The following is a 19,117-nucleotide window of genomic DNA, read 5'->3' on the forward strand; positions in this document are numbered from 1 at the left end:
TAGCAAGTCACTTTGATGCCACTCAAATGCTAGGCAACGAACATTGCCAATAAGACATAATCTAACTACTGCTCCTTGACAGTTTCATTCAATGGCACTACCATCTCTAAATTCCCTATCAAGATCCTGGGGCTTGCCATTGGCCAGAAACTGAACTGAACACACCATATAAATACTGTAGCTACAAGAACAGGTCAGGGGCTAGGAATTCTGCAGTAACTCACCTCCTTGACCCCTATAAGTCAGGCACAAGTCAGGAGTGTAATGACATACTGCCCACCTGCTTGGATGAATGCAACTCCAACAAAACTCATGAAGCTGGTCACCATCCAGGATAAAGCAGTCCCATTTGATTGCGTAGACATGGTACCTTTCAGTCAATCTACCACTAACTCTTGTACCATCTACGAGGCGCACTCCAGAAGTCAAAGATCCTTAGTCAGCACTTCCAAACCCATGACCACTTCCATCTAGAAGGATAAGGGCAGCAGTTGCACGCAAACACCACCACTTGCAAATTCCCCTCCAAGCCACTCACCTTCCTGACTTGGGAGATACAATCACTGCTCCTTTACCGTTACTAGGTCAAAATCCAAGAATTCCCTCCCTACGGGCATTGTGGGTCTACCTACAGACTGCGCACTTTAAGGAGGCAACACACCACAATCTTCTCAAGGGCAACTAAGGACAGACAATAAACAGTGACCTAGTCCGTGATGCCCACATTTCTAGAGAGTTCATTTAAAAAGTTGCTTTGGTCTGGATGATGCTGAATTTCTTAGTTTTGATGGACCACACTTCTAAGCAGATTGAAAATATGCCATCACACTCCTGACTTACATTTTTTCATAATTTACTAAGTGTAAGTAGTCAGATGGTGAGAGCCACTAGTCACAGCTTCTGATATTTTTGTAGCCTCTCTACATGTACAGTCAATCGAGTTATGTTTCTGGTCAATGGTGACCTCCAGAATTGATGTTGAGGGCTTTGTGAGGTTTATGCCTTCAAATATCATGGGGAAGTGGTTTGACAATCTGGACATGGACCTTGCCTAGTAATTGTGTACCATGAGTGTTACACACCAGTTACCAGTCCAAGTCTCCCTGCTTTTGGGCACAAAGTGCTTCATTATCTGAGAAATAGCATCAGCGTTTCCACATCAAAAACTGAAAAAACTATTTACAGTTTGAAGGTAGCATTGTTGAAAACAGGAAGCAAAGGAAATTGCATTCCACAGAAAGTGAAAATATAAAATAAACTTAAATTTAATCCAGGGCAGTGCATCAATCCACTGTGTTCGAGGTTGGATACATGCACAGTTGAACAAAATCAATTGTACAAAACCAACTGAAAAGTTGAGTATCACCCTCAGCACTCAACCGGTTAGTGTTTTTAAAAAAATGCTGCTTTTCTTGGCAAAACTAATTCACAAAAAGCTCTACAGTTTTTCTGTCTCTACCACTAAGCAGTAGAAATTGGCAAGAAAACAATATGTCCAGTATTGCACATTGCAGGGTAAAGAGAATTTTAACATGTTACATTGGTACACAGGGTGTCCTGTTCTGTTCTGCTGAACCTTACTGTGTACAGAACATTTTTGATTTTTAGGAACAGGAAAAGTCCATTAGAGCCAAATGAGCCTAGCTTCTTATTGAAACCTCAGCTACCCATTTTCTTAATTTCTTCCTCTTGTGAAAAAAAGTATTTGCCTCTCAAATCCATGTGGACTGTCTGCTTTGGTGGTCTTCCATAACTTAAACTAAAATGTTCACCCAATTTCCCCTCACACTGCTAACTTACTCATTTTGAAATGTGAGATATCTAGGATTTGTATCTTTTCTCCTTCAGAAAATAAATCAACCTGATCAACTTCACCAAATGATCAAACCATTATGACTTCAGGTCTGAGCAACAGGCAACGCATATGCTCTACAGCAACCAGTGAACATAGCTTTCACTCAGTTTCCAACACTCTAATACCTTGCATTTAACTCTTCACACAATGTATATGTACAATGTATAGATACCACTCATAAGTGACTGCACAGCTTTTAACAGCTCATAGGTCTGAAACTTTCAACAGTTCCAACATTTCGGAACATTCAATTAGTGCTGCTGAGATACTGCTTATGTGTAAAATCTATACCAATTACTCTACATTACAGTAAAAGAAAAATGGTGCCTCACTGCTTCACGTGGCATTGGCTGGCATTCAAATCCCTCCGACATTAAAGAAGCTCACTTGACTGAAGTGATTCACAGTTTCATTCTGGACTTCAAATTTATACTTCATGTCACAAATATTGCAGCACATCTACAAATACATAATGCTTTAAGAATATGCTGCTGTACTCCAGTACCAGAGGAGCTATTTCAAGAAGGCCAAGGCGCATTTTGTTTCAAATTCTGGTGTCCGAGTTGGTTGAACACAGCACAGGCAGTTGTAAGTGTGCTAAACTGCCTTAGGAACACAGAGGAGGGGGAAGGACCGGTCAATATAATTGGTCAATATTACTCTCCAATCACCTCCCTTTAAACTGTTTTGATTATTTCTATGTTTGATCTCTTTTGGCAATATCACATCCCTCATTCATTTCTAACACCATTTACTCAAGACTTTTTGTATTTCTCTTATCTCGCAGAAGTAATGATTTCCGGAAATGAGCCTGACAGAAGTTGGAAAATTGCAGAATGCTCATTTGCAAAAGGTGCAATCTAAAAAAAAACAAACAATGGCCATGACCGTAACCTGAATATTTTGAACTCCTGAAGGGTGTAAAGTGCTGAACTGAAAGATTAGGTGCTGTTCCTCAAGCTTGGAACAACATAGGGGATCGAGGACAAAAATAAGAATCAGAGGCAATAATAGCAGTTACATTCATGACACAAGTGTCAGGCAATGACTATTTCCAGCAAGTGAAAATCTAAACCTCTCCTCCACAATCAAGATCCTGGGGATTACCACCGACCAGGGACCCCCACAGCCAATGATCACAAAAAAAAACTCAAAATAAGAAGTAACCCATTTAAGACAGATGGGGAGGAATATCGTCCCTCAGGTAATGAAGAATCTTTGCAATTCTCCACCTACAGGATAGCAGAGTTTCTGTCAAGTTTATAGCTAAGGGATATGGACACAGTGCAGGAAAATGGCGTGGAAGCAGAAGATAACCATGATCCAGTGAAATGGTGAAACAGATCTAAAGGTGTTAAACGGTCTCCTGCTCCTATTTCTTATGTCCCTATGATAGAACAAAGCAGGATGGGGGCAGAGAAATCAGCCTGGTGACCAGAAACTCAGGGTCATGCTTGCAGACGGAACACAGTCCTCCTACAAACCAACTCCTCAATCTGCATTTGGTCATCCTGAAGTAAAAAGGCCTTAATCAGCAGCAGTGAATTCTGTAAAAGTAAACCGCGTTTCACCAAAAGCGAGACCGGGGCTCTTGGATAGTCAGAATGAGAATGTAAAATATAAGGGTAGCTGCTGCATCACCGTCATTTGTACTGAAAAGGTGCGGCCAGAAGGGGAAGAAAACAGTCAAAGGAGTAGACCAGGATATTGTAGAGGAAATGGTCTCATTCAGATCTGAAAAATGACAGCAGGATGCATTTTGTACAGCCTGAATTAGAGCCAGCTGTTTGACATCAAGCACTTGGAAACCTTACTCAAGCATGACAAGTTCCCTGCTCCTTCAAAAATTGTATCAAGACTGGCTAGTGTTTGCTGCATAGTACAAATAGTCCAGGAATCTACAAAGTCTTTAAACACTTTTACAGTAAATGTTTTCGTATCAGTGATCTCCTAAGCAAGGAAAAGGGGTTGTTTTGTCAATTATAGCCTGGAAAGAGGCCTATGCAAAATAAGGGTAAAACAATTCTCTCCAGATAGTTACTTGGCTGCTTATGAAAATGGTTTCAAGTATCCTGTTCCTTTCTAGCCTAGGTATTTAAAGAGGTGACAAGTGAACAACTTCTCCATGAAACTCATCAATTTGCAAATGTTTTCATCCTTCTTAGCTGCACAGACTACTCATTACTAAACAATGATAGACGCATCTCTGTCATTCAGTTAACTGTAAGACCTCAAGAATTCCAAGTTGAATACTTTTTCAATTTGCATCGGTCAAATGTTTTGTTAAAACAAAAGTTGTGTTAGAAAAATCTGAAACAAAAAATCTATTGACAAAGTACAGTACCCAGTAAAAGAGGCTTCATGCCCATCAGGATCATAAGTGGTACAAATACAACATTAAAAAGGACAGAACAGAACAGATATAAATTTCCAAACTTTGGACAGTGGAGAAGTGCTTCCCAAACTTTTTCCCATCATGACACCATTTTGAGACTTAAAAACTCTAACCCCTCAGTGAACGATCGAAGAGGCGAAAAGTACTTGGAGGAGGGTATCAGCCATTGCTGTCATGGAGTTCATTTTGTTCCCCATTTATTCATTCACAGGATGAAGGCATCACTGGCAAGGCAGCATTTATTGCCCATCCCTAATTACCTAGAGGTCAGTTCAGAGTCAACCACATTGCTGTGTACCTGGAGTCACGTGTAAGCTAGACCAGGTAAACCAGATGGTTTTTCCCCCCCCAACAATTGACAATGAATTCATGATCATCAGTAGACTCAATTTCAGATACTTATGCAACTCAAATTCCACCATGTGCCATGGCAACATTCGAATCCAAGTCCCCAGAGCATTATCTGGGTCTCTGAGTTAACAGTCCAGCAATAATGCCACAAGGCCATCATCTCCCCAGGTCACAACACCCAAATTTAAGCTGGTAAACCCATTATGGATTTTGACCTCCACTTTGAGAAGTTGTGCAGCGGAGGCTGGAATGGGCAGCTTAAAATTTTGATTTTTCACATGGCTGTTACATAATTAACCCTCCCTTAGTTTAATGTTATCCATCATAGGATCAAATTTTCATCAATAATGCTTGGATGCCAGCTCCTGCTCCAATTCTGTGCATGCAGAGCAATGCCAGAAAGGTTGGTCATCACAGGGCAGACTTCAGGCTCATAAAGATTAACAGAAAATGCCATTCAGCCCAAGTGGACTACAGCAGCACTTAATCTCCACGTAGATCACATCCCAGTCCTCCTCTTCGAATCCTATTAAGATATGCATCTATTCTTTTCTCATTCATATATACTTAATTAGCTTTCTCTTAGATGTCTCCAAAAACTGACCTGCTCTGTTTCCCTCAATTTGTGATAAAGGTTTCTGCTGTATTGTTCTTAATTCATCAGTAAATATTTCATTTAGTTTAATTCTCCTACAGAAATTTAAATATTGCATCAGACTATGTCAATCCTTAGCCTACAGTGTGATGATGTGTATTGGAGGCCGAAGTCATATCATTGGGAATTTACAAAATGCAAAACGAAGAAACAGTGAGTTATCATGATCCAGAACACACTATCTGAAAGGACGTGAATGAAAATTCAATGGCAATATTCAAAAGGGAATTAATAAATATTCAATGTGGAAATACATATACTGTTATAAAACTGAGCAGGCCCTTTCAAACAGCTGGCATGATGGGTCAAATGATCCTGCAGAGATGCACACCTCTATGACTTTTCAAAAGATGCACATGTATGGAAGTCCGCTTTAATATAGGTCTATGCACAACAGCAGTATATCATTTTAAACTGTCACAGAATATTTGAACTTTTGAATCTCAGCTGCCAAAACTTACACTTTAAACACTCACAGCTTTTAACATCTCATCTAACAAAGAAACATCTGCGACCTCACCTATGCGATTCAAGACATTGTGCACAGGAGAATTCACTCATCTATTTTAGACAGCATTACACCGGCATAACAGGTTTACTGAGGATAAGGTTTCCCTGGTTCACTGCTCAATTAGTAATTGAGTGTGGAAGAATGCTCCTTCATTTTTCTTCCCAATGTCTTATCCCCGTAAATGTTGCAGCTTTGCAGTTGAGATGATAGAGGGGAAATCATAATTTGTATATTTTTGAATGGGGAATAATGGTTGAGGGTAAAGTTTCCAGGAAGGGTTATAAATCTTTTAAAAAATTGTAAAAATACTATAGAGATAAGCAAATAAAAATTAAAATGCTAAATTGGAAATTAAGCAGAATTTCTGACTGTTCACAGGTGGGTTCACCAATAATTTCAAGGAAAAAAACAAGCTAATGTTTCAAATGCAGTCCCTTCATCAGAAATGTTAGCTGCATCGTATTTTTTAAAAACAATTTTTTTCAGTCTTTCCAAATTCAATCACCAACACTCATTTAATTTCAATTTAGCTACATATGTATGATTTTTTTCATAAAAACATCCTTCCCTGCAGGTTTGTGGCAAGCTTTTTCAGTTTATGCAATATGGTTTGCTATATCACACACTAATACTTAGTATTAGTTCAGATAAACAGCTGTACTATATAGAATCTTACCATTGGTTGGAGATTTGATTCAAGCAACTATTTCTCATCATTCCCTCTGCTGTTTAATGGAAAAACCACTTTGTTACTGTACCACTGGGAATTGGTGCTTTACAAACAACTATTAGCCAATGCTGTAATTGAACCAATGTTAATTTAGCAAACACACCTGCAACAATCAAGATTTCCAGCTACATATTGGTACTTCAAGGATTCTGTTTGATGAAATTTTACACAAACATTAAGGTAACTGGAGGAGGGATTTGCATCTTTATATGATCCAGGAATAATTCTGTTATATGAAGTAACCTATATGAATAGTCAAATGTCAACAAGTTAGGTAGATTAAAGTAAGTTTACGTAGCAAAGTCCACACTTCTCAGTACTAAACAGGAACATTGCAAGCACAAGCAGAGCTCTTGCCAGGTTCAAGGAGCATCAGGACATCCTGACTGGGCCTAAAATGGGCAGGAAATGTGAGCATTATTGCAAACCTCAATTTGGCAGTTACATGTCAGCCTCTGAGACTGGGGCTTGAATTGCATTGGTGGGGGTGGGGACAATCACAACTTCATCTGGTCTTGACCTTCCAGTCAATAAAGCCCCAGGAAAATGAGTCAAGAGGCCATAAACATTATACAAGCCCAGCTCTGCTTCTTCGGTAAAGTCCAGACAATCCAAATCAATGCATCTTCACTCTTTTCTCCTGGCCTTTTGCACGTGGGGAAATAAGCATTCTCTCGAAGGCAAAAATAATGAAAATCTAACTTGAAATGGAGAACAACTAGGCAAATCAAATAGTGGTTAAAATGGTATAAAGATGAGGTTTTACAAGCCATTAGATAGAAGAGTGAGTTATATTGCTCTGAGGCCTTGGAAAGAAAGAGTAGAGTGGAGAGAGTTCTGATTCAAATGTAGACAGAGGAAAAATAAACTGAACTCTGAATCAGTTTTACTATAATAACTTCTAATATTATTAATATTTTTCATTTTAATATAATTAATAAAGCCAACAGAATATAATTTATCATGCTGGGAACCAAATACTGAAGTACAAAGTTTACACTTCTGTTACACAGGGCACATGAGATTCACATCTGGAGTACTATGTACAGTACTGGTCCCCATATTTAAGGAAGGAATTGCATTGGAAAAAAGTTCAGACAACGTTTACTAGGCTAATACCTCGAATAGACAGTAAATATTGGTCAGGTTAGGCTTGTATCCACAGGAGTTCAGAACAGCAACAGGTGACTTGATTGAAAAACGTAAGATTTATACACAGACGGATTTTGACAAGATAGATGTGGAGAAGATGGTTCCTCTTATCCAAAAATCTAGAAATAGGGGTCAAGCTCTGAGGGTCAAGTGTTTTTTGAAACTTTCTTCCTTAAAAAGTGATTGGGTAAATGCAAATAAGCTTGCCATCAGATCAGTCATGATCTTACTGAATGGTAGAGAAAGCCAAATAGGCTGAATGGCCTGCTTCTGCTTCTTGCTCATAAGTACATGAGACTTCTGACATCCATCAGCTGCCCACATGTTCTTGACACAGCACATCATTCACTCTAGCTTCTTCTCAAGTTGTTTGTCCAAAGCTAGGTTTTTGCTGTGATTTAGCAAACAGTCACCAAAGTGTTGAGACTGTTTTTAAGTCTTAAGCAAGACAAACAGAACTAAAATCTACCACAGTCAAACAGGGAGGAGTGAAGCTGATGCTTTTGGGATGAATCTAATCAACAGGCTATCAATCTAGACAACTGCTGAGCAAACCAGCCCTCCCATTCTAGCTATGGTCACCCACTTTGAGTAATGCAATACAAACCCACTCAATAATTAACAGAATATGTGCATAAATGACACCATCACTAAAAAGGTATGAGAGAAGCAGACAAGTCAAACCCCATTCAAATCCTTGGCACACTTGGGGGCAGAGATGGGTTCCAACTACTAATTTTGAACACAGCTGGCCATTTATGCAGTCCCACTGTGTAAAAACAGCATGAATAAGAAAATTACTACACAAATTTCCATCATACAAATGACAATTATAGCTTCCATATTCAAAATCAACACTGAACTAATCAGGTGCAACAACCTACAATGCATCTAAAACTCTAGTTCACAATGTCCTGGCATTTAAGTGGGATTACAAGCTCCAAGGCAGCAAATGGTGAACCTCTTTTCCCCTCCCTGCTCCAGCAGGTCTGCTCCTCCACCTCCATCACTCACCAAGGATTCATGACAGCTTTCAAGCCTCAAAATAGTGTCATAGTCAGAAGTAGTATGTGAAGCACTGCTCTAGCTGTTCCAATCCCAATCAGGCCTGACATCATTTGCAGTAATAAGGTGGCAGGAGGAGCAGAAATCAAACAAATCCCTCTGTAGAAATTCACAGAAAATCACCTTCATGGAACCAATAACGTAGATTAAGACATATCTGTATTTGAAAGTTGCTGAAACACAGTTTACTCAAAGATTACGTATAATCATAAGAATTGGCAGAAGGAGGCTACTTGGCCATGATTTCCTTTGCACAAAACTATATTGATTCAGCCTGATTACCCTGAATTTTCCTAAGTGCCCTAGAATCTGTAATAATGGCATCTAATAGCTTAACATCTATCAAAGGAAGGTAAGTGACTTGTTAGATTGCAGCTTTGCTCACCTCAATTTATCAATGCATTACATTCAACTTTTTCCGAACTAATAGAATCCTTTCCATAACTAGAGAAATTTTGAAATATGATTAATGCATCAACTAACTCACTAACCATTCTTAAGACCAAAGGATTTGATCCATTAGGATCTAGGGATCCGTCAGCTCATACCTCCAACAATTTGCTCAGTACCACTTCCATGCGTGATTGTAATTATCAGGAGTTCCTCCCTCTCTATTTCCTGATATGCAGTTATGTTCCTCATACCTTCTACAGTAAAGACCAATACAAAATACTTGTTCAATTCATTTACCAACTGTTAATTCTCTATCATTAGTTCTCCTCATACTGCTACAGGACTGATGCTCACTAATTCTTTTCTAAGTAGCCATTAAAACTCTTACTGTTTCACATTTCCCAATAACTTTCTCTTGTATTCTAAATTTTCCCTCAATGTTTGAGCCACTCTCTCTCGTTGGAATGCAGCTATTCAGTACATTCTGAAATTATTCTTTAAAATGACTGCCAGTGCAGCTCTATTGATCTGACCCTTAACTGCATTTGACAATTCATTTTAGCTATACATTCACACCTTAGTTGTTTCTATTTAAATTTAAAATACAAAAGCATGGACCTACTCTCTCCTCCCTCAAATTGACTTTATATTCAAACATTTGTGCCGCCATTACCTACAGCACCTTCATTACAAGGTTACAAATTACAGTCATTTTCCACAATATCAGGTCTAGGAAAAGCCAAATCTCTGGCTGACTCCAGAATGTTACTCTGAAGAATCTTTCTGGCATAATTTCTAGAAACTCACCTAGGTTACCTTTGTCCATTTGACTTTTCCAGTCTATACATTGATTAAAATTTTCACCAATGCCTGACAAGCGACATTACTGAAGGAAACAGAGTTTTGAACTAAATAATGGGGACAAAGGACTACCTTTCTGACAAGCTCCCGTTATTTCCTCCTTTACATTCCAACCTACCAGTGATTACTACTGGGGCACCTTTCCCACAAGTGATTTTTTTAAAAAATCTTATCATTTCTCCACTTGATCCAAACTTGGTTTCCTAAATTCAGATCATTGCCGCTCTGTTGTGCTAACACCATCATTAATAAACAGAGCTACCTCCCTTCCAAAACATTTTCTTACTTTTTGTTCTTCCCTAACATGAAACCTTCAATATTTAGGTTTTAAACTATAACATGCAGCAGCTATGTCTCTGTGATAACAACCAGAGTTTGTTTATTTCTATTTGCACTCAGTTCTGCTTTGTTTCAAAGCCCGTGGTTGTGTCTTTTTATTATTTTAGCAAGGTCTCACCTCATCTGTTGATTCAATTATCTCTTTCTATCGCAGTCCACCTATCATTTCTCATGTCTGTACCTTTATCCCTTGCCTGGTCTCCATTTTGTGGTTAATTATCACACCGTTCAAAATTTCGTCCTTTGTCCCTATGATTTAGTTAAAAACCCTTTCAACTTCCTTAGTAATGTCGCTCACTACAACACTGAACCCATCAGGGCTCAGGTGTAGGCTAGCCCATCAACAGTTTCCTACTTTCCCTCAAACTGATGCCAGTGCTGCAAAAATCGGAACCATTTCTACTACAACAGACTTTGGAGAAATGGATGCAAAACTCAAATTTTTTGTCCTACTTCAAACTGCACGCGGCTCAGGTAGCATTCAATCTGACCTTTGCATTTCTGCTTCTCAATTTGGTGGGTGGCTCCTCATACCAACTGTGCAGAACCTCTTCCCTTGATCTGGTTGTCATTCGTGCCTATATGAACCATGAAGGATGGATCAAATTCTGGCACCAGGCAGGCAACACAGCCTTCTAGACTCTCACTCTTTGACACAGAGAATTATTGCTACTTAAATGACAAAGTTGCTCACTCAATTTGATTTGATTACAGTCAGTGTGTTTGGAACAGCTATAAGCCAAGATGATCCTCAAAGAAAGGCCAGATTAAACATCCTAGGATCTCATAGTACTGTGCTATGTTAACTTGATGAAATCACAGTGACTGCAAAGTCTGTCCACTAAGCAGCATCAACACAAGCATAATCAGGTAATAGATTAGACTGGTTGTGTAGAAAAGGGTTCAAGCCATGAGTCTCTTTTCAGTATTTCAACAGTATGTTACCCTATTTATCATTTATAGAATCAGAGTTTCCACGTCTTTCAAGGGTATTAAGACATATGGAGCCAAGGCAGGCAGATAGAGCTACAATAAGGATGTGGCACTGAATGACAGAACAGGGCCGTTGGTCTACTCCTATTTCTACATCTCAATACATCACATTTGTCTTAAACAACTGCTCTAAAGGTATATCCTAAACTTTATCCATCTTCCCGGGGATTTGGAGAAACAGGGATGCTGTACACCTGCCAGCAATGTAAAATTCCCATTGTTGGTCCATACTGTTGGACTGAGAGCCTCAATTAGCCCACATCCAAAAGTAAACTACAAGTCCAACACAAATATTAATGGTGTTAATAAAATTACTCTGGCACAAAATGAAACCATCTGAAGAGATGATGCTTTCCTGCTTTAGAGGCAGCTTGGGTAGTAAACAATACGTTACAACCCAACTGCTGATGCAGCCACGTTGATTATCGATTACTCACTGCTTGCTCTGCTCGATGGGCGATTCAGATGTGTCGTCGTGTTCATCTCGGGTAAAATCCTCACATTCCGCCTATAACAGAAATAAGGAAAAGTGAATGAGATTAACAGAAGAGTTTTTGCAAAATTTATACACATCATTTTAAATTTTATATGCTCCATTACCATCTCTGAATCGCCTTCAATCTACATTGCAGCATTTGAGTCTCTCTCATTGCCCTTCACACAGTTTAGCCTGCTCATAAAAGGATCAGATTTGCTGTTTTTCTCAGTAACTTTTCTAACAAAGAACTTCTGGAGTTTGATTTATCAATAGCCTATTCTTCTTAATAACACTGTTGTGTTTCCACTTTGTAGGAAGTTTTTAAAAAATTAAAGCAAACAGCTGTATTTTACTGTATCTAGATGTACATTCCAAAAACCAAGATCACTGCTTAGTTCAGTGACTATTGCTGCAATCCTAGTTACTGAACTCCTGTCTTGTTATAAAAACCATTCTCCATTTCAGTCAAGAACTGCTATATAACTATGGATATATAGGAATGTGCAATTTATAAAAAGAGGCGTCGAGTACAAAAGCAAAGAAATTATGAAGAAGAACAGTAATAATACACTGGCTCAGAATCAACTAGTGTCTCCAATTCCAGACACTGCACTCGGCAAAGGAGATGATTTTGGAAAAGGTACAAATCAGATTCACGAGAACGACTCCAGATAGGAGGGCCTTCAGTCCCATGAACTGGCTCTAGATTCTACAGTCGTTCCCCTTAAAAAGATGATAGGGAAGAGATTGCAAGGCATTTCTAAACATCATGAAAAGTCTACAGAGACGGAAACTCTTCCCAATGGTGTAAGAATTGGGAATAAGAGGACATTAATTTAAGGCAGCGTGGCAAAAAGATAAACAACATGAGCAGAACCATTTTTATGCAGCAGTTGGTTAGGATCTGGAATTCACTACTTGAGAGGCTGAAACATGCAGATTCAAACAAGGCTCCAAAAAGGAAATTGGTTAAGCATATGAAGTGAAAAACATAGGCTACAGGGAAATGGCAGTGGAGTGAAAGTAGCTGCTTGCTCTTGCATCAAGTTAGCATGGCTTTGTGAAGCCAAATTGCTTCCTTCTCTGTTGCAACCATTCTATCATTGTCATCAGAATCTGTCACAACCTCAAATATTTACGTATACTCTTCACTGCAACTGAACATCTCAAGGCACTACTCAAGACTAAACAATACAAAGAAGGCCAGTGATCGACAAAAGGTCAAAAGGAGGTACACTGAAGAAATGTCTTAAAAGAAGGAAAACAAGTTCAAGGGCAGAGACAGATGCAAGAAGGGAATTCCAGAGTTTGGGCCCAGAAAACTGAAATCCCAACCACTTGCAATGGAGAAATTACAATTGAGAATGCACAAAAGGACAGAATTAAAGAGGCAGATATTGCAGAGTCATGGCTCTGAAAGATATTACAGAAACAGGAAAGGACTAGGTCATGGTCATGGAAGGATTTGAAAACAAAGTAAATTTTACAGCCAAAATGTTGTTTAACCTGGAGCTAATTAGGGCAGTGAACACAGTGATAACAGCAAACTACACCCAACAATTATTCTTAAGATGTGAAAGAATTGGTAAACTGGCCAACATTTGTCACTGAACTAACATAAAGTGGCCAAAACGTTCGCCTATAAATACAATGTTGTTTGATGCCAAGCTGTGAATCATTACATAACTCACTTACAAAATACCTATTTTAGCAGTGTGGACTAGCAAATTCCTCTGCAGCCAATGTTTAAGATCTATTCACAAACTTTACTAACAGAACAGAGATGGTGGATTAGAACAACACAAGAGATAATTTCAGTATGGTTGGGAATTTTGAACTATAATTGTGCTTTGCACAGTCACAGGGTAAGTTTAAAAAGACAAGCACGAAATCAACAGCACAGGCCAGCTATAGAATCTGGATTTCCTGTTTATCTTAGAGGCACTACAAAACATCTTAGTTGTATGTTTTAAAAAAAGACTAGGATGTACACATTGGATTCTTTATCATACACAATTTATTTCCAACCAAAATTACATATACAACACAAACTTAGTAAACTTGCAGTCAATCATGGAAGAGTTATGAAGCAAGGAAGTAAATAATCCGATCCAATGACACAGATTCACAAAAATTCATAAAACTTCTCATGTGAAGACTTAGGATTTCACAACAAACACCCCTTCACAACAAACCCTTTCTCCTGCTGATCCCCACTGATCACAAATCCCAGTGGCAAACAGGGTGACAGTTATGTTGCACTTATACTGGTTTCAGTAAATAAACTGCCAGCTTCACTAGGGTGCATTCAGCTCAAGATAGAAATAATATCTTCATATCTTAGCAAATCCGTTAATTTTACTTCAGGGCCTTTTATTTTAACTGGCTTGTGACCTCAATCCACTTGCCAAATATAGCTCCAGCACAGAACAAAGCTGTGAAGCTGCAGCTATAGACTGAGTTTATTTAACAAGCATAGACAATTTAGTTCAGAATAATGTCTCTCCAGAAAGAGAATGCCAGCCACCTGTCGGTCCCCAAGTACAAATGAGTATAACTGAAGTGTTAAAAGTATTGTATACCTTAGCATTTTGAAAACTCAACCCTTCCACCTCTTTGCATTTTACAGTCTACAACCAAGAAGAAAATACAGCACGTTTAATATAAGTTCAAAGGTCTATTCAGAGGCCATAATGATATACCTCAAGCCTGATAACATGAAGGTATTCAAATCACAAGAGCAACAGACACTGCATACTTGTGCTAGAAGTAAAACAGCTGTTGCCACTACATCTCACTATTCTAGCCAAGATAGGTAGACCAGAGAGAAAAATCATACCTAAAGTTAGCAACTTATGGGATACTGTCCAAGATTGATGTCAGCTGAAGCTGAAGTGCACTCCTTGAGGAATCACGGAATCACAGAATCCCGACAATGTGGAAACAGGCCATTCAGCCCAACAAGTCCACACCTCCCATCTGAAGAGCATCTCACCGAGACTCATTCCCTTACCCTTGATTTCCCATGTCTAACCCACCTAACCTAAACATCCCCGGACACGATGGCCAATCCACCTAGCCTGCACATCTTTGGACTGTGGGAGGAAACCGAAACATCTTGGAGAGAAAAACCATGCAGGCACAGGGAGAACGTGCAGACTCCACACAGACAGTCGCCCGAAGCTGGAATCAAACCCGGGTCCCCAGCGCTGTGAGGCAGCAGTGCTAACCTCAGCCATCATGCCACCCATGATGATCTTAACACTTTAAAAAGAGACTGATACAACTGCAATTTCCAACTGCATTCTTTGGCCCACTGATCCCTAGCACCTTGCCTTCAAATGCATCCCTCCCTTGAGCACTCCAGCTCATTTGTACTTAGTTCTTAGTCACTAAATAGTCCTATTTGAATTTCAGGGAGCTTGGACATTCTTACAGCCGTTACCTCATCAGCAGTCAAGTCCTAAATTAGAATACAAATTATTTATTGCAATATGTGGATTAACAGCCACCTGAATTGAAGCTTTAAATATTGCTCAGAGTTGGTATATTTCCAGCAGCCACAAAGACAGAAGCAAGGACATCTTACACTGGGAGATGAATTAGATTACAGAAAATCCACAACCTCATAGTACCTACCCAATTTCACCAACTCTTATTTTACCTGTAGCCAGTTTCAAGAAACACGTTATTAAAGCCATAAGGTGCATCATGCCAATATGTGGTTTTATACAAGAAACAAAAAAAATGTATGAAAGCTGAAGTCTATTCCAAACTTTAGAAAGTAATAATATAACAACAGAATTGAACTAACTACTGGAATTTCACTTTCCCAGAAAGAAAAGCTGCAAGCATAGGCACAAGAAGGGAATATATCCTACCCGAATCTCTGCCTTGACATTCTGTTCCTTGGTCAATATGTGCAGCTCCTCTGCCATCTTCTCCATCTCCTGGAAACAGAAAAATATTGGTCATTTCAGAGTGTCCAGACAATAAAATTAAAGACTGGAGCCCATAAGTAGTTCAGCAGCAAGGTGCAAGAGTTGGGTCAGTCAGATGTGTCATTGTAGGGAGTGATTATAGGAAAGGAAAAGGAAGAGAGAAAATAAACAAGTGGAAAATGGAAATAAGAGACAAACTGAGGGGACAGACAGTAAAATGGAAATGAGAGAAAAATTATGAAAGGACAGACAAACAGAGGAAAATGATGAAAGATAAAGCCAAAGAAAGAGAAAAAGCAAATGTTTCTGGAAAGACATTATTCTGAACTAAATTGTCTATGCTCGTTAAATAAACTTGGTCTATAGCTGCAGCTTCACAGCTTTGTTCTATGCTGGAGCTATATTTGGCAAAGTGGATGGCAGAAATACAAAACACTGGAACATCACTGGATACTAAAACAGACAAAAACTGGGTGAAGGGACCAATGCTACAGATCCAAGACACATTACATTCAAGTTTAATTATTGACAGGACTTGTACACCAGAGGAATCTACTGCAAGTGAACAGTGAGTGCCAAATTTACCATGTCAGTTTGGTTCAACTGCTAGAAATTTCATGAATCAGAAGTATTACAAGATCTGGACAACATCAGTCTTGGACAATCGTTGGCAAGTAACATTTACATTACATGAGTAGCCCATTATGCCCATCTCAAAAAAAAAGACAGGACATAGCCTTCTATCCTTGAAATTCAATGAATTGCCATGGTTAAATCTAAGGTTTTAAGAGTAGATTTATAGCTTGGGTTGTGGATGCTGTGGTTGCTTGGCTCAGCAAGCTAGTTTCCTGTTCCGCAGAAGTTTCATTACCCTGCTAGGTAACATCATCAGTGCAGCCTCCAACGAAACACTGTTGTGTTTTCCCACCTGTCATTTAAACTCTGGTGTCCGTTGAGCTGGATTACCTCACTTCTGGTTTTCCTTCACAATGGAGTGTATCTAGCTCTATGTTTATTGATGGCTTTCTTAGTGGAGAACCAGGTCTCTAGGAATTCCCATGCTTGTCTCTGCTTCGCCTGTCCCAGGATTCTGGTGTTGTCCCAATCGAAATGGTAGTTTCCCTTATCCAAGTGGACAGAGATGAGTGAGTATTGGTCACGTCTTTTTGTTGCCACTTGGTGTTCGTGTACTCCTGTGGTTAATTTCTTCCTGTCTGTCCAATGTAATGTTTGTCATTGTCTTTGCAGTGAATCTTGTATATGACATTAGTCTTGTCCATAGTGGGTAGTGAGTCTCTGGTTCGGGTTAGCAGTTGTGGGTTTGTGCGCTACTCTGATGCCCCCGTCAGAAGATACCTATTACACAAACAACACCAGGAGGATAGTACACACCCCAACACACTCATCACGCTACCTTACACCAAGAACACATCTGAACTGACCACAATACTCCTACGCCCACTGGCCATCAGAGTAGCACACAAACTCATCAACCCTGCACCAAAAACCCACTAGCCACTATGGGCAGGACCAATTTACACAGAGAATATAGCAAGTTAGACAGGAGGCTAAAAAGCAGAACCTCAAATGGATTACTCCCAGTGTTACATGCCATCAGCAGTAGGAATATGAAGATAGGGCATATAAATAAGAGGCTGAGGAGCTGACGCAGGGGGCAAAGTTTCAGATTTTTGGATCATTAGGATCTCTTCTGGGCCAGAAGAAACTTGTTTAAAAGAGACTGATTTCGCTTGAACTGGACAGGGGCTAAATCCTGGCATGGAGATTTGCTAGTTCTGTTCAGGAGTCTTTAAACGAGGGGGGTGGGGTCGTGAGAATAGAAAAACAGATGAGGATGGTTCTGAAGTTAAAGAGAGCAAATTAATTAGAAAAGGCAGGCAACACCAAGTCAAAGAATGAGGTAACTCTGAAGAATTAAACTAATTTTATTTCAAATGCAAAGGGTCTTACAGATAAGGCAGATGAACTCCGGGTATATATGAAAATACCGGACTGGTACATCATAGCTATTACAGAAACATGACTGAGGGAGGGACAGGACTGGCAGCTCGATATTCTAGGATTTAGATGTTTACAGAAAGATGGAAAGAGAGGTGAGAGAAGAGGCGCAGCGGTGTTTTGGATTAGGGAAAATATAATTGAGGGATCATCCAGTGAAGCTATGAGTGGAATTCAGAAATAAGAAGCCATTGAACACATTGAGATTGTACTGAAGAGATGCTACCAGTATATTAAAGGACAACAATGGAGAGAACACCACTGTAGGGGCTAGCGAGTTTTGAGAAGATTTGTAGCTCAGGTTGAGTTTCTGGATGTGAGTTTGCTCGCTAAGCTGGAAGGTTAGTTTTCAGACATTTCGTCACCATTCTAGGTAACATCATCAGCGAGCCTCCGATGAAGGCTTCATCGGAGGCTCACTGATGATGTTACCTAGAATGGTGACGAAACGTCTGAAAACTAACCTTCCAGCTCAGCGAGCAAACTCACATCCAACACTGTAGGGAATCTAATCTAATCTAAAAGGTCATTTATATGTTGAACCACAGCAGACGGGAGAAATACTAAATAAGTATTTTGCAACAGTTTTTTTTTACTGTGGGGAAAGACATGGAAGCTAGGGAGCTCAAAGAAATGAATACGAATGTCTTGAAAATAGGTCACATTAAGACCTCCAACAGCACCACCTCTAAAAAACATCAAGGTTGAATAAATTTCCAGGACCTGATCAAGTACATCCCAAAACATTGCGGAAAGTCAGGAAAGAAATTGTGGGGCCCCTAGCCAAGATATTGTATCATCCATAGCTACGGAGGTGGCAGAGAACCGGAGGGTGGCTAATAGAATAGAATCACCGAATCACTACAGTCTGGAAACAGGTCATTCGGCCCAACAAGTCCATAGCGACTCTCCAGAGAGCATCTCGCCCAGGCTCATCCACACTCTACAGTATCCTTATAACCCTACATTTCCCATGGCTAATCCAACTAATCTACACACATTATGGGCAATTTAGCATGGCCAATCCACCTAAACTGCACATCTTTGGACTGTGTACCTGAGTACCCAGAGGAAACCCACACAGACATGGGGGCGGGAGGGGGGAGAACATGTGAAAACTCCACACATTCAGTTGCTCAAAACGGGAATTGAATCCAGGTCCCTGGCACTGAGAGGAAGCAGTGCTAGCCACTGAGCCACCATGCCATACCTACACTGTGCCATTACTTAAGAAAGGCTGTAAGGAGAAAACTGTGAACTACAGTGAGTTATAAAACATAGAACAGCACAGGCCCATGGGCCCATGATGTTGTGACGACCTATTATAGTTTGACATCAGTGGTGGGAAAGTTGTTGGAGGAGAGACTGAGATTGGATTT

At 39.7% G+C, this 19,117-nt stretch overlaps 1 protein-coding gene across 1 annotated transcript in view; it reads right to left on the reverse strand.

Annotated features, from left to right (window-relative positions):
* Positions 1-19,117, reverse strand: part of LOC125447124 (trinucleotide repeat-containing gene 6B protein-like) — a 156,577-nt gene that overhangs the window by 111,372 nt on the left and 26,088 nt on the right. Inside the window, 2 exon segments of the mRNA XM_059640558.1 lie at positions 11,738-11,808; positions 15,660-15,728. Coding sequence (XP_059496541.1) covers positions 11,738-11,808; positions 15,660-15,728 — 140 coding nt within the window.

This window comes from Stegostoma tigrinum, chromosome 38, assembly GCF_030684315.1.
Source record: "Stegostoma tigrinum isolate sSteTig4 chromosome 38, sSteTig4.hap1, whole genome shotgun sequence".
In the NCBI taxonomy this organism is placed as follows: Eukaryota; Metazoa; Chordata; class Chondrichthyes; order Orectolobiformes; family Stegostomatidae; genus Stegostoma; species Stegostoma tigrinum.